The sequence below is a fragment of the Natrix helvetica genome, assembly GCF_964273705.1.
Source record: "Natrix helvetica genome assembly, chromosome: 3".
In the NCBI taxonomy this organism is placed as follows: Eukaryota; Metazoa; Chordata; class Lepidosauria; order Squamata; family Natricidae; genus Natrix; species Natrix helvetica.
This window is the reverse complement of record NC_138549.1, coordinates 75,713,773-75,728,231: the sequence shown is the minus strand read 5'-3', so window position 1 is coordinate 75,728,231 and position 14,459 is coordinate 75,713,773. Positions and strand designations below refer to the sequence as shown.

General features: G+C 41.8%; 2 protein-coding genes across 4 annotated transcripts in view; one reads left to right on the top strand and one right to left on the bottom strand.

Annotated features, from left to right (window-relative positions):
* LOC309388775 (complement factor H-like) overlaps nucleotides 1–14,459 on the top strand; it is a 499,219-nt gene that overhangs the window by 270,376 nt on the left and 214,384 nt on the right. The window lies entirely within an intron of this gene.
* CFH (complement factor H) overlaps nucleotides 1–14,459 on the bottom strand; it is a 73,719-nt gene that overhangs the window by 12,362 nt on the left and 46,898 nt on the right. For all 3 annotated transcript variants that reach the window (XM_081946384.1, XM_081946385.1, XM_081946386.1), the window contains 3 exons: nucleotides 11,249–11,419; nucleotides 10,525–10,701; nucleotides 834–1,007 (listed from right to left, as the gene is read on the bottom strand). In XM_081946384.1, coding sequence (XP_081802510.1) covers nucleotides 834–1,007; nucleotides 10,525–10,701; nucleotides 11,249–11,419 — 522 coding nt within the window. The remainder of the gene's footprint in view (nucleotides 1–833; nucleotides 1,008–10,524; nucleotides 10,702–11,248; nucleotides 11,420–14,459) is intronic.

Here is a 14,459-nt window from a genome sequence, read left to right as displayed (position 1 = left end):
CTTCCTCCTACAGCACCTGTTTCTACTCATCTTGAAGAAATGAACCTGGGTCCTTTCAATCAATACTGTCACGATATCTGAACAGCTGTAGATTAATGGCTGTGTTGTGTTTGTGTAAATACTTTTCTCTGAAACTTCTTTTGTAGGATGATTGTTAACTTGGAGAGTAGGAGAACCTCTATACAATCTCTTCTCTAATTTTGTTTGTAAAAGATAAATAAGAATACAATTTTGATACATAGCTGGTATTGTGTATCAAAGCAATTCTGAAATGTTATATTGAAAACTGGATTATCCTGCAAGAAATTTAAATGCTTCCATGAACTGCATGTAGAAAAGAAGCTATCTAGTGAACCTCTGCATGATGAACGATTCTGGTTTTTTCCCTTCCAATCGACCTGTCATGAAGCATCAAAGCAATGGACGCAACTGTGATCCTCTACCCTAGGCTGTGAGGGAGATGGTCTCACTATCCTTTGCTGATGTTTGGAAACCATCAGATCTGGATGAGAGAGAACAGGTTAATATAAAGGTTGCTTAGTCGTTTCTGTTGCTTTACTATTTTCACATGTTGATCAGTTCCAATAATGCTTCCATTGGTTAATTTAATTTGGCCTTCTTTGCCCACACAACGTACAGAATTCTTCACTCTCTGGAACAACAAATGCTCTTTGTCTGCATAGATTGAAAGAGTGAGAGAGAAAGTTTGCCCTCTTTCCTTTAAGCATCGCTTTTCAATGTTTGTATTAAAAGAAAATAAAAAAAACTTTTTAAAAAACAATGTTGTTTCAAAAACAATTACCTTGAGAAGTTCAAAAACAAAATTATTGTACCTTTACATGTGAAAGATCCTACCCATTCTCCTCTTCTACATGTCTTAGCAGGTTCTTTAGCATCAAATCCACGATTGCATGTATAATTTATTATTTTTCCAGAATCATATTGTTCTCTATATTTTTGCTGCAGTGAAGCATTGGGGATTACTGGAGCTCGACCACATGACTTTTCTGGGGGGGGGGGGAATTGAAAAGACATCTTTCAGTACAAATCAATTTATGCCAATATTTCTTTAAATATTAAAAAAATCAGCATATCATTATCAATAGCAGTTTTAAAAAGATAAGATGTAAGAGTCCTATTCAGTTTACCCTAACTTTTGCAAAGAATTCCTTCATAGGAGTTCTGCGATGCGTGCATTTATTCTCCTGTCTGACATTTGACAAACTAATAGGAGAATAAATGCACGCATCGCAACGCAACACAAGAATGCAGTCAGAAAAGAAGAAGAAAATTCCTCCCTCCTCCAGCACCTTAAAGCAACAGGACATGAAATTGATTTTGAAAGAACCAAATAATCTCCAAAACTGAACACTTCAACAAGAGAATAATTATGGAAGCTATCGAAATAAAGAAACATCCCCACAACATGAATAAACGTGATGATATCTCCCGCCTACTAGACATCTGGAAACCAGCCCTAGTCAACAAATGAGTCCCACCCACGAAAACCAACACCAGACCCAGAACAACACAGGACGCAACCACCAATCACCGTCACCAGACTCAAACCCAAACCCATCCCATAGACCAAATGCAACCACGATCCAGAAGCCAAACCATGGCTGCATCACCATGAATACATGGCTAGACTGCAAACTCGGAGTCAAACCAAAGCCTGGGATGTTACACCTCAGCCATCTGCTCAGGACATTACATCACAGAACTCAGGAGGTTACAACACAAAGGCTCAGAATGTTACAACGCCGCCAACCCCCCAGGAGATTGCAGCACAGGACTCAGGATATCACTACAATAGAGCTCAGGATATCATCACACAGCCCATACCCAGGTCGTTACAACACAAAAGAACAATAGGCACCCAGCCAGTACCTCAGCCACACAGGATGTTACGAAACAAATTACTAATCTGCAAACATCAACTCCATCAACTAATCAAGATGTTATAACATAGCCAACCAATCCGCTTACAGCAACAAAGCCAGCACTCCACACACACACACACCAATATGTATAGAAAGACGGCAGCTCTGATCACGCTTTGCTCGCACAAGCACGAAGCCGAAGGCACCAGCCTGAAGATGGCGAGTGAGATCTCGCTGAAACGTTGCAAAGACAATCTCAATCTTACACAGGAAAAGACCCCAATACAACAAAATTTGGTGAGAGCTTGGCTGCATTCTGATTGGGTGGAGGTGTATTCTGATTGGTAGGGGGCTTGGCTGTGCTCTGATTGGATGGGAGTTTGGCTGTGCTCTGATTGAATGGGGGCATGTTCTGTTTGGGTGGGGGCCTGGTTGTGCTTGTGTTAGTCTGAGTTGCAGAGGGATTTGAGCTGGTGAGCTGCGTGATTCCCAGAGAAAAATCATCCAGATGCCCTAAGCTCTATGGTCTCCCCAAGATACACAAAGAAGGAACCCCACTCAGACCCATAGTCAGCTCCATAGGCTCACCTCTACAAAACCTAGCCAAATTTCTGGCCAAACAACTGCAGCCCTATGCAGAATCCATCACCTCACACGTAAAAAACTCATTCCAGTTCATAGAGATCATAAAGAAACAAAACTTACAGCCCAGCGACCTACTCGTGAGCTTCGATGTCATATCCCTCTTCACCCAAGTACCAATCAAAGAAGCCTTGACAGCTATCCAAAACAAATACAACCCCCCCAAACATATCCTAGATCTGACCAACCACTGCCTATCCAACACATACTTCATCTATAACGGACAAAAATACAAACAAATAGAAGGAGCACCCATGGGATCACCCCTCTCACCTGTCATTGCTAACCTCTACATGGAACACTTTGAAACCCAAGCTCTAGAAAAATCCGATCACAATCCCAAACTCTGGCTCAGATACGTAGACGACACCTTCATAATCTGGCCACCTGGGAAAGATAAACTGGACAACTTCCTCACACACCTCAACAGCCTACACCCCAAAATACAGTTCACCATGGAAACAGAAGCCAATAACCAACTCCCCTTCCTGGATGTCTTAGTCTATAAGAAATCCAATGGATCCCTAGGACACACCATCTACCAGAAGAAAACACACACAAACCGCTATTTGCATGCACTCTCACACCACCACCCAGCACAGATCAACTCTGTAGCCAAGACACTCATCTCCAGAACAAAACGCTTAGCTGAAGAACAACACCTCAAAACCGAACTACACACTTTCACCAACGTACTAACATCCAACAGATTCCAAAGAAACAATATCACTAACCTAATCCAAAAAGAAAACCCCACTAAAATCCAAGACAGTGAACAAGAAAACGGCAAAGCCCTCCTCCCATACATAAAAGGCACCACAGACAGAATCAGCAAGATCCTCCACAAACACAACATCAAGACAGCATTCTACACAAACCGAAAAATATCCACCATTCTAAGAAACCCCAAAGACAAAATAGAGTTAGAAAATCAAGGAGTATATGAAATCCCATGCACCACCTGCACCACCACATACATCGGACAAACCAACAGAAGAATAAAGGCACGCATTGAAGAACACAAAAACACAGAAAGGAGGAACCAACGTCTTCCCTGGTCCAACACCTCAAAGCCACAGGACATGATATAGACTTTAAAAGACCAGAACTATGGCCAAAATTGAACACTTTAACAACAGAATAATCAGAGAACCTATTGAGATAGAAAAACGACCACACAGCATGAATAAACGAGATGATACCTCCCGCCTACCAGCCATTTGGAAACCCGCCCTCACTGACAAACGAGTCCCTAACACAAAGAATGAAACCAGACCCACACTCACGAAAACCACACAGGATGTCACTATCACACATCTACGCAAAAAGCAAGCCCAAACCCACACCGATGATGACCACAAACCAGAAGCCCGACCACAAACCAGAAGCCAGACCACAGCTGCATTATTAGCCACTTTAAACCCCTCCAATCCATACATGAAGGAAACTGATGCCCACCACGGAGATGTGGCAAGACCACAAACACGAAGCCAAACAACAGTAACGCAGCTCACCAGCTCAAATCCCTCTGCAACTCAGACTAACACAAGCACAACCAGGCCCCCACCCAAACAGAACACGCCCCCATCCAATCAGAGCACAGCCAAACTCCCATCCAATCAGAGCACAGCCAAGCCCCCTACCAATCAGAATACACCTCCACCCAATCAGAATGCAGCCAAGCTCTCACCAAATCAGCTCAAACCCCCACTGGCAGTTAAAAAGAGGAACCGGCTGAGATCTCACATTGCTCCTGGAAGCACCAAGCTGGAAGCACCAGCCTGAAGATGATGAATGAGACTTCATCGAAACGTCGTGAAGATACTACCAATTCTATGCAGGAGAAAACCCGAACAACCAAAGACGTGTATATATATATATATATATATATATATATATATATATATATATATATATATGTGTGTGTGTGTGTGTGTGTGTGTGTGTGTGTGTGTGTGTGTGTGTGTGTGTGTGTGTGTGTGTGTGTGTGTGTGTGTGTGTGTGTGTGTGTGTTGTGTGTGTGTGTGTGTGTGTTTGTGTGTGTGTGTGTTGTATTTGTACTGATAAATAAATAAAGGGAGACTAGTATAGATCTATTTCAAGCTAATTAGCTCTCATCAGCTAGCCATACCCTTACTGGGATTCGAACCTGGGCTGTATATATCTAAGGCAGGAGTCTTAGCCACTAAGCCACGGGTTCTCTTCCTTATCAATTGAGCCAGGGAAATAGGTATGTATTTGTGTTACAACCCCTGGTATGCCTAAATATGGGAAGAAGGTCACTACTCCCTCTTTCTGTCCTTCGGCTTATCACAGAAGACCATGCAGACAGAAAACCATATTTTTATTTTTAATGTTGCCTTTTTATATTTGTGTTGTATTTGTACTGATAAATAAATAAAGGGAGACTAGTATAGATCTATTTCGAGCTAATTAGCTCTCATCAGCTAGCCATACCCTTAACGGAATTCGAACCTGGGCTGTATATATCTTAGGCAGGAGTCTTAGCCACTAAGCCACGGGTTCTCTTCCTTATCAGTTGAGCCAGGGAAATGGGTATGTATTTGTGTTACAACTATATATATATATATATAGTTTTCATAGATTTTCACAGGTGTAGATATGCTGGTTTTGTTGTATTGGGGTCTTTTCCTGTGTAAGATTGAGATTGTCTTTGCAACGTTTCAGCGAGATCTCACTCGCCATCTTCAGGCTGGTGCCTTCGGCTTCGTGCTTGTGCGAGCAAAGCGTGATCGGAGCTGCCGTCTTTCTATACATATTGGTGTGTGTGTATGTGTGGAGTGCTGGCTTTGTTGCTGTAAGCGGATTGGTTGGCTATGTTATAACATCTTGATTAGTTGATGGAGTTGATGTTTGCAGATTAGTAGGTTGTTTCATAACATCCTGTGTGGCTGAGGTACTGGCTGGGTGCCTATTGTTCTTTTGTGTTGTAACGACCTGGGTAATGGGCTGTGTGATGATATCCTGAGCTCTATTGTAGTGATATCCTGAGTCCTGTGCTGCAACCTCCTGGGGGGTTGGCGCCATTGTAACATTCTGAGCCTTTGTGTTGTAACCTCCTGAGTTCTGTGATGTAATGTCCTGAGCAGATGGCTGAGGTGTAACATCCCAGGCTTTGGTTTGACTCCGAGTTTGCGGTCTAGCCATGTATTCATGGCGTGTGTCAGTTTGCTTTGTGTGGGGGTTGGAGGGGGGTGCAGCAGTTGGTGATGCAGCCGTGGTTTGGCTTCTGGATGGTGGTTGCATTTGGTCTATGGCAGTGGTGGGCAACCTTTTTTTTCAACTGAGCCAAATCTCGCCAAAACCACGATTGAAATTTATTTTGAGAGCCACATTTTTAAAACCGAAAATACATAGGATGGTACACTAGTTTCAATAAACTCTGGCATTTGAAGCACGCAAGTCTTAAAGCTGTCAAGTTACAAGATCCTTGCATCCCTAACCCTTTAGGAAAAAAACCCCAAGGGGTCTTCAAACCTGACAGCTTGAAGACTTGTGGACTTCAACTCCCAGAATTCCTCCTCCAGTCATGTTGGCTCAGGAACTCTGGCATTGAAGCATGCAAGTCTTAAAGCTGTCAAGTTGCAAGACCCTTGCACCCCTAACCCTTTAGAAAAAAAACTCAGGGTCTTCAAACCTGACAGCTTGAAGACTTGTGGACTTCAACTCCCAGAATTCTGAGAATTGAAGTCCACCAAGGGCATCAATCATATTAGCCCAGGGATCTGCAAAATTGGCTCTTAAGACTGGTGGACTTCAACTCCCAGAATTCTGAGAGTTGAAGTCCACCAAGGGCATCAATCATATTAGCCCAGGCAGGGATCTGCAAAATTGGCTCTTAAGACTGGTGGACTTCAACTCCCAGAATTCTGAGAATTGAAGTCCACCAGTCTTAAAATAGCCAACTTTGCAGACCTCTGTGTTAGCCCAAAGCCTGGCGCTGGGTGGGCCTTGCTCCCCCATTGGTGGAGCCCCAAGAAGCGAGGAGGGAGAAAAAGAGACGGAGGCCAAGGAGCTTCTCCCCCCGCCGCAAAAATCTTATCAGGGAGCCGGCGGGCAGTAGCAAATTAGCTGATCACGCAGCGTGATCGGCTAATTTGCTACTGCCCGCTGGCTCCCTGATAAGATTTTTGCAGCGGGGGGGGGGGGAGAAGCTCCTTGGCCTCCGTCTCTTTTTTGCCTCCTTTCCCTTTTTTCTTTTCAAGCCCCCCTTTCCCTTTTTTCTTTTCGACCCACAATGATTAGGGAGGATCCTGAAGCGAGGAGGGAGAAAAAGAAACGGAGGCTAAGGAGCTTCCCCCCCCCCGCCTCCTCCCAGCAAAAATCTAACCGGGGAGCCAGGCGGGCAGTAGCAAATTAGCCGATCACGCCGCGTGATCAGCTAATTTGCTACTGCCCGCCGGCTCCATGATAAGATTTTTGTGGCGGGGGGGAGAAGCTCCTTGGCCTCCGTCTCTTTTTCTCCCTCCTCGCTTCAGGATCTTCAGGGCGCCCGGCACACAGAAGAGCCACATTAAAGTGTGTAAAAAGCCGCATGTGGCTCGCGAGCCGCGGTTGCTGACCACTGGTCTATGGGATAGGTTTGGGTTTGAGTCTGGTGACGGTGATTGGTGGTTGTGTCCTGTGTTGTTCTGGGTCCGGTGTCGGTTTTCGTGGGTGGGACTCATTTGTTGACTAGGGCTGGTTTCCAGATGTCTAGTAGGCGGGAGGTATCATCACGTTTATTCATGTTGTGGGGATGTTTCTTTATAAGCAAGCCCAAACCCACACCGATGATGACCACAAACCAGAAGCCCGACCACAAACCAGATGCCAGACCACAGCTGCATTATTAGCCACTTTAAACCCCTCCAATCCATGCATGAAGCAAACTGATGCCCACTATGGAGTTGTGGCAAGACCACAAACGTGAAGCCAAACAACAGTAACGCAGCTCACCAGCTCAAATCCCTCTGCAACTCAGACTAACACAAGCACAACCAGGCCCCCACCCAAACAGAACATGCCCCCATCCAATCAGAGCACAGCCAAACTCCCATCTAATCAGAGCACAGCCAAGCCCCCTACCAATCAGAATACACCTCCACCCAATCAGAATGCAGCCAAGCTCCCACCCAATCAGCTCAAACCCCCACTGGCAGTTAAAAAGAGGAACCGGCTGAGATCTCACATTGCTCCTGGAAGCACCAAGCCGGAAGTACCAGCCTGAAGATGATGAATGAAACTTCATCGAAACATCGTGAAGATACTACCAATTCTACGCGGGAGAAAACCCGAACAACCAAAGCCGTACATACAAACACCCGCGAAAACCTCAGAAAAAATATATATATATATATATATATATATATATATATATATATATATATATATATATATATATATATATATATATATATATATACACATATGCATATGCATATGCATATACATATACGTATGTATGTATGTATGTATGTATGTATGTATGTATGTATTTGTGTTACAACCCCTGGTATGTTATTTATTTATCAGTACAAATACATGTATATATATGGTCTCACTCGCCATCTTCAGGCTGGGTTTTGGGCTTAAAGCGTGGTTGGAGCTAATATATACATATATTAGCTGTACCCAGCCACGCATTGCTGTGGCACAGTCTGGTAAAATGGAAAAGAAAGAAAAGAGAAAATGCAACTCCCCTGGTAGAGGCGGCCCCCGCATGGAAGTGAGCCATGGTGGCCCCTGCAAGAGCCGCCACAGAGGATGCTCCCACAGGCCCCGGCCAGGCTGAGCTGAGGAGGAGAGGAGAAGGAGGCAGCCACCCACCGCCCTTTCCCTCAGCGGCAGCAACAAGAGGAGGCGGCCGGCGTTCCCTGAGGAGCAGGAGGAGCAGGAGGAGGAGGAGGAAGAAGCCACCCCAGCAACGTGGACGCAAGGCGGCTCCCACTGGCCGCGGCCCCATATAGAGGTGGGAAAGGCTGTTTTCGCCCTCCCCAGGCTCCTAAAAAGCCTCAGAAGAGCATGCAAAAAATGGGGGGAGTGGCTGTCATGCATGCATGCAAGCTGGGGGCAGTTATGCATTGCATTATGGGTGAGCATTACTGCGCACAACCCCCCTGTGCTCCCCCCCGCTTATGGCACGTGAGCCAAAAAAGGTTCGACATCGCTGAAAAATACAATTGGAAACTATTGAGATTTAAAGACAGAATGACAAAGTGGGAGCGTGTAAGGATTTATAATTATATAAATATAATGATGAGAATAGCTGGGAATTGAAACCAGGTCTACATCTCGGCCAAAATTTGATGGGGGGGGGGTTGTGTTTAAACGTCTAATGACTATATAAGTATACTTTTTTGTTCTCTCATATTTAAAAAAGGAGGAAGATATATGTTAAAATTAAATAAGTATACTGAAAAGGAATTATAAATACCATCAACATAAAATGGAGTTCCCTCAGAAGCTGAAATACACCAAGTAAATGAGATGAAGAGTGTGAAGTAAATAAGAGAGGTAAGAGAAGAAGAGAGGGATAGGAGAGACGGTGGGGGGGGGGAGGAGAGAAAGGAGGAGTGGAAAGGGGAAGGAGAAGGAGAGAGGAAGGGGAAGTAGAGAAGAGAAGGATGACAGAGGGAAGAAAGGAGGTAGGGAGGGGGAGGAGGGAGGGAGAAGAAAGTGATGGATAAGGTACAAATATGGTGTATGGAGAGCAGAAGAGCCAATAATTGTTTTTGGGAGTTGATGGTTAGATGAATTGATGTAAACATTTGATAATACAATACAATGTTGGCTATGTAATAGTATGCATGTGGTTATATGTTATGAAAATGAAAAAAAAAACTTTATATATAAAAATAAAATAAAATAAGTCATAACATTCATAACTTTAGAGGGGAGTTCCTTCTTTTTCTTGGACTTTTTCTTGGATTCTTATATTTTTTTAGGTTTATCTTTTCCTTTATGTAAACTCTTATACAAGCATGCACACACACACACACACACACACTAGCATGACATGCTCCAGCCTTTGTCACCGTTAGTTCCGTAACTGCAATCTTCTCTAACTACAAATTTTGCATTCAAGCCAACCAAAAATGAATGCCTCAGAGCCTCCAAGCTTTGTCCCGCCATCCTGTCTTGCAAGAGAAACTTTTGAGAGATTGCATGTATTTCTGGTAGAAACACTGTACATAAAATCTGGATAAATGATTCTTGTAGTTCGGTGACAAAGGTCTTTGTTTTTCTCAGAGAAAGCATAATGGTGTCCTGCGTAAGAAGGCCCAGCAATTCTAGCAGATATCTAGGAGAGAAAACAGGGCAGCCAGAATAGCACTGAAAATAAATGCTCAAAGGAAAGTTATACTAGTGAAGACTAGTCACAGGCAAAAGAAAGAAAGAAAGAAAGAAAGAAAGAAAGAAAGAAAGAAAGAAAGAAAGAAAGAAAGAAAGAAAGAAAGAAAGAAAGAAAGCTTTGCACTGCTGTGCTTAATTACTTTGCATATTTTTGCTATCATATCACACTTGCCTAAGCTATCTACAGTCATCATCTCTTCTCTGGAGCAGTAAAAGAGGCCTTTAGGAAAGGCAATCTTTGAGCTGATTTATTAAAGCAGTGACATTTATTTTGCAGGTTCACCTTGAAAAATAATAGTTTTTGACATCACACAACAGTTGTGTGATGGCCAAATGACATTTTCTAAGTTCTTTATAAATTGGGAATAAGAGAGATTTTGAAGTCAGAACCCTGCTCTGACAAGAACAGTTCTGAAAGTATACATGATATTTCAAATGAGATTAACGCTTGAGTTCAGCTATGTGACATTTTAAGACCTGTGAAATCTCAATATTTACATAAAAACTTTGAATTCCTCATTTATGCATCTTCCTTGTCCCATTTCTAATATCAGCATAAGAATGAAAAAAAATGCATGTATAACTTTTTTTAGAACTCAAACCCACTGTTGGCATTTCAATAGAAAAAACTACTATTTCTTACCTCTGCAAACAGGTAGCTCAGACCATGTCCCATCTTCACACGTTACAGTATTTAACTGACTAATTTCAAAACCTAAAGAGCAACGATACTCCACAATTTCACCAGGAGAAAACATTGTGCCATTTTCAATTTCTATTATACCATTGTCAATTTGAGGAGGTGGTTTACATCGCAAATCTAGAAAGAGGAAACACAGGAAGGTTTGTCAATGAAAGAAATAAAATATCATAAAGACATTATTGTATCTGTATAGCAAATCTCTTTTAATGAAACATGATTCAAAAAAACTAATCTCTATGCAAAAAGCGACCACAAGTGGAGAAGTAGTTGTTGAAGACTCAAGATGCCAACACTTCCATCATAATCTCCTCCCTCTTGGTCATGTGATTCATATTGGGGTATGTAGAGCATATACAGCCTCTATGTCTACCACCATATAGAAATACAGGTCAAAGCAGAAACACAGATAAATAGTTTTAGCATCCATGTACCAACCCTGATTTGAGTCTCAGAGAAAGACAAAAGCAACATGTACAATGTGCAAAGAACCTGATTAGTCCCTTGGAATAGAGCACATGCATATACAGAGATATGTGGATCACTGTGGATAAATGGCTATGAAGAATTCCATAAGAACATGCTTTGAATGTTCTCCTTTCCTTCTTTCAAATAGCTATTTATATATTTTTTCCTTTAAAATAAAGGCAAATCTGATCATACAAACCAAGACAGCGAGGGGGTGTTTGCCATTTTCCATTGTCACACTTTATTTTTCGTGGGCCATGAAGAAGGAAATGTTCTTGACACTTGAAGCTAATTTCTTCTTCGCTGTGGTAGATTCTCATCTCGGCTACATTGATGGCATTGGGAAGCTGAGGTGGTGGAGGGCAGGTTTCTTTAAGAAATAATTAGAACTTGATTAGAGATGAACATTCTCTCATTTCTACTTCACCCAAAGAAGATGAATCCTTAAGTATTTTCTTAGGAGGCTTTTATGTCAAATCTCTTGTCAATTGTGATTGAGAATGCCGTAATCACAACGAGATTGAAATTCTAATTATATTTGTATGATACAATGATCAGGGCTTATTTTAAATCAGGCTTTCAGTTGAGTTACAGGATGAATTTTGCTTCATCCAGGTGGTAAATGGCTGTGCGGCAGAGCTGGCAAATAAAGAAATAAAATACCATAATCTCAAATAGTCTTTAGATTTTTAGAAGCTTTTTTAATGTTTGATTATGATATTCTTCTCTCTTTGGCAACGGAGGCTTAGAGAAATTTGTGCCTCTCATTTTTCTCGACTGCTGATGTCCTCAAGTGATCCCAGAGAACTAGTTTTGTGTACAACAGCCATCAGATTCTGCTGATCCAAAGGCTTCTATCCTTACTCCTGTCAGTCAATCTTTGCATTAAGTTTCAGGAGATATTTGGTTTTTTTGACAATGTTTTCCAGATAAACACTTATGGTAAGAATTAACAGCATCCAAAAATTAATCACTTTCAAAGTTAAATAACAATTAGATACTAAAATAGTACCTTAACAATAAATCTAAGGTAAAGGACATGCAATTAGTCCATAAATGTTCTGTGAAAGAGATCAGTTTGGAACATTTTCCTAAAGAAAAATGCTATTCCAGAAGTTTGGTGCTACTACTGAGAAAAAGTGATTTTATATCTCAGTCCTCCTGCTCATTTCATGGAAGTTGAGTACCACAAGTGTCTGTCCATGTAAACTGCTGACTACAATTGGAGACCTGCAGGTATCTAAGTCCCAAACTATATGGGTTTTATAGATCAACACCAAGAATTGACCTAGAAATCTATTGGGAACCAGTGAAAGGCCCCATGTGCTATTCCTTCCTTTGCCAGTCTCTCATTATCTGTGGGGGAGGCTGTTTGCATACTGAGAATCCTTGACTAATCACTTCGTCCTCAAAAAATCTTCTCCAAGATTAAACACCTAACAGCATGCTCAGATTAGGTCTCCAGCCCTTGCTACATAGATTCCCCTTTCCATAATGATACACACTGCCAGGATTGACTGACTAGCGAACAAACAATAACAGCAACAAAACAACAACTATAGGTATCATTTCCTATCAACCATAGCAAATCTTCTATCTATCTTTCTCTCAATCATTCTTTTCTGTATCTGCTATCACATTTGTCTTCATCTCTTCCAGTCTGTTTTTTCCACAAACTAATATTTTAGGACCTAAATTTAATTCATGATGTCTGTTTCTTCCAATTCTAACCCTTTGCTGTTATTTAGTACTCATAATTCATCTTTAAACATTTCACCAGAAAACTCTCACAAAAGAGCTATTTGTTCCCTGTTGATCACACTGGAACTTTATTACAATCATGAAACTCTCAATGGTACTCATAAAACAACTACAGTAAAAGACATATAATATCAAAACCAATTAAACAGCTACAAAAGCAGTTAGAACAACACCTACTGTGTTTCCCTGAAAATAAGACCTGGTCTTATTTTCTTTTGGGCCCCAAAATAATCACCAGGTCTTATTTGGGGGGGATGTCTTACCCGCTTAACTTAGGACTATTGCAGCTAGGCCTCCATGCCCTGATACCTGTTGCACTGCTGTCTGGCTTCTTCTGTGGCTACTTGCAGCCAGATACTTGTCATGTCGGTGCTGCTGCTCGCGAAGGGAGGCTGCATGACACATTGTTCCATTGCACATGCGAATGGCAGTTGTGGTGCGATGTGGCCCACAGTGAACTGCTGTGAGCAGCAGCAGCAGCACAAGCACAACAAGCCTTGCAGTGTCCTGCCATGACTGGCAGCACTAGCATGATGCATCACATGGCATCCAGCCACGAGCAGCCACAAACGGCCACAGAAGAAGTTAGGCAGTGGTGACAGTTGTTGGGGCATAGGGGGCTTGGCTTTGGTGTTCGTAAGGTAAGTGGCTGTGGGGTGTGTGGGGCAGCTCCACTCCCCCAACCCCACCCTAGCTTGCTTTTTACACATGCACCTTGCCCCACCTCGTACATCCAGATGGTGAGCGGGGCTTAAATAGGGCTTATATTAGGCACAGTCATGAAAATCGAGCTAGGGCTTCTTTTCGGGGTAGGTTGTATTTTGGGAGAACCCTGGTAATTGCAATATAAGCAATATAAGTCACTGTTGTAAGATCGTTTCACTTTAAGGCCACATTTGTTGAAGCAGAAGGAGATTTCTTGTGATGACATTTATACATTAGTGAAATTTAACTGAATTGCTCTTAGGCATATATACAAGTAGTTTGCAGGTTTGATCATACATTAGATTAATCTGGACAAGCTGATATTGTATAGTATGAGGAAAGGCCACCAATTAGCATAAATACAGGTAACCAGTTGAAATCATTCATCTAATCCAGGCAAAGTTTATCCATTCAGTACAATGTTTACTTATCTACAAACTCAACAAAAATAAGATTTTATTAATGCAAATGTAATTAGGATGCCTCCCAGATTCCCACAATTTTAGAAAGGAATGAACACATGCCTTGTAACCTGAATATTAAAATAGTTACATTTTATTTCAATATACTTTATCAATTTATAGGTGTTTTTTTACATTTATTGTAAATTAACTGACTTGGAAAGATTTATGGAAGGACAGAATATACTGTATGTATTATTTTCCAACAATATATGTATAAATAAATAAATAAATAGAAAAAACTGAATAATTTCTCCTTAATGAAGATCTTTTTGGAATTAACTAGGAGCGATGTAATGATCCTATGGTCCTCTTAAGCAGCAGAAATTCTGCAACTAATTCCAGTGATTTTTTTTTTTTACTATGTCAAGAAATCTGTATGGATGTCTCCATGCAAGTACCAACAGTCAAAGATGAATTCTGTACTAGATTTGCATGCTTTTGTTCTACGTACATTTAATTAAGTTGCTTAAGACACAAAAG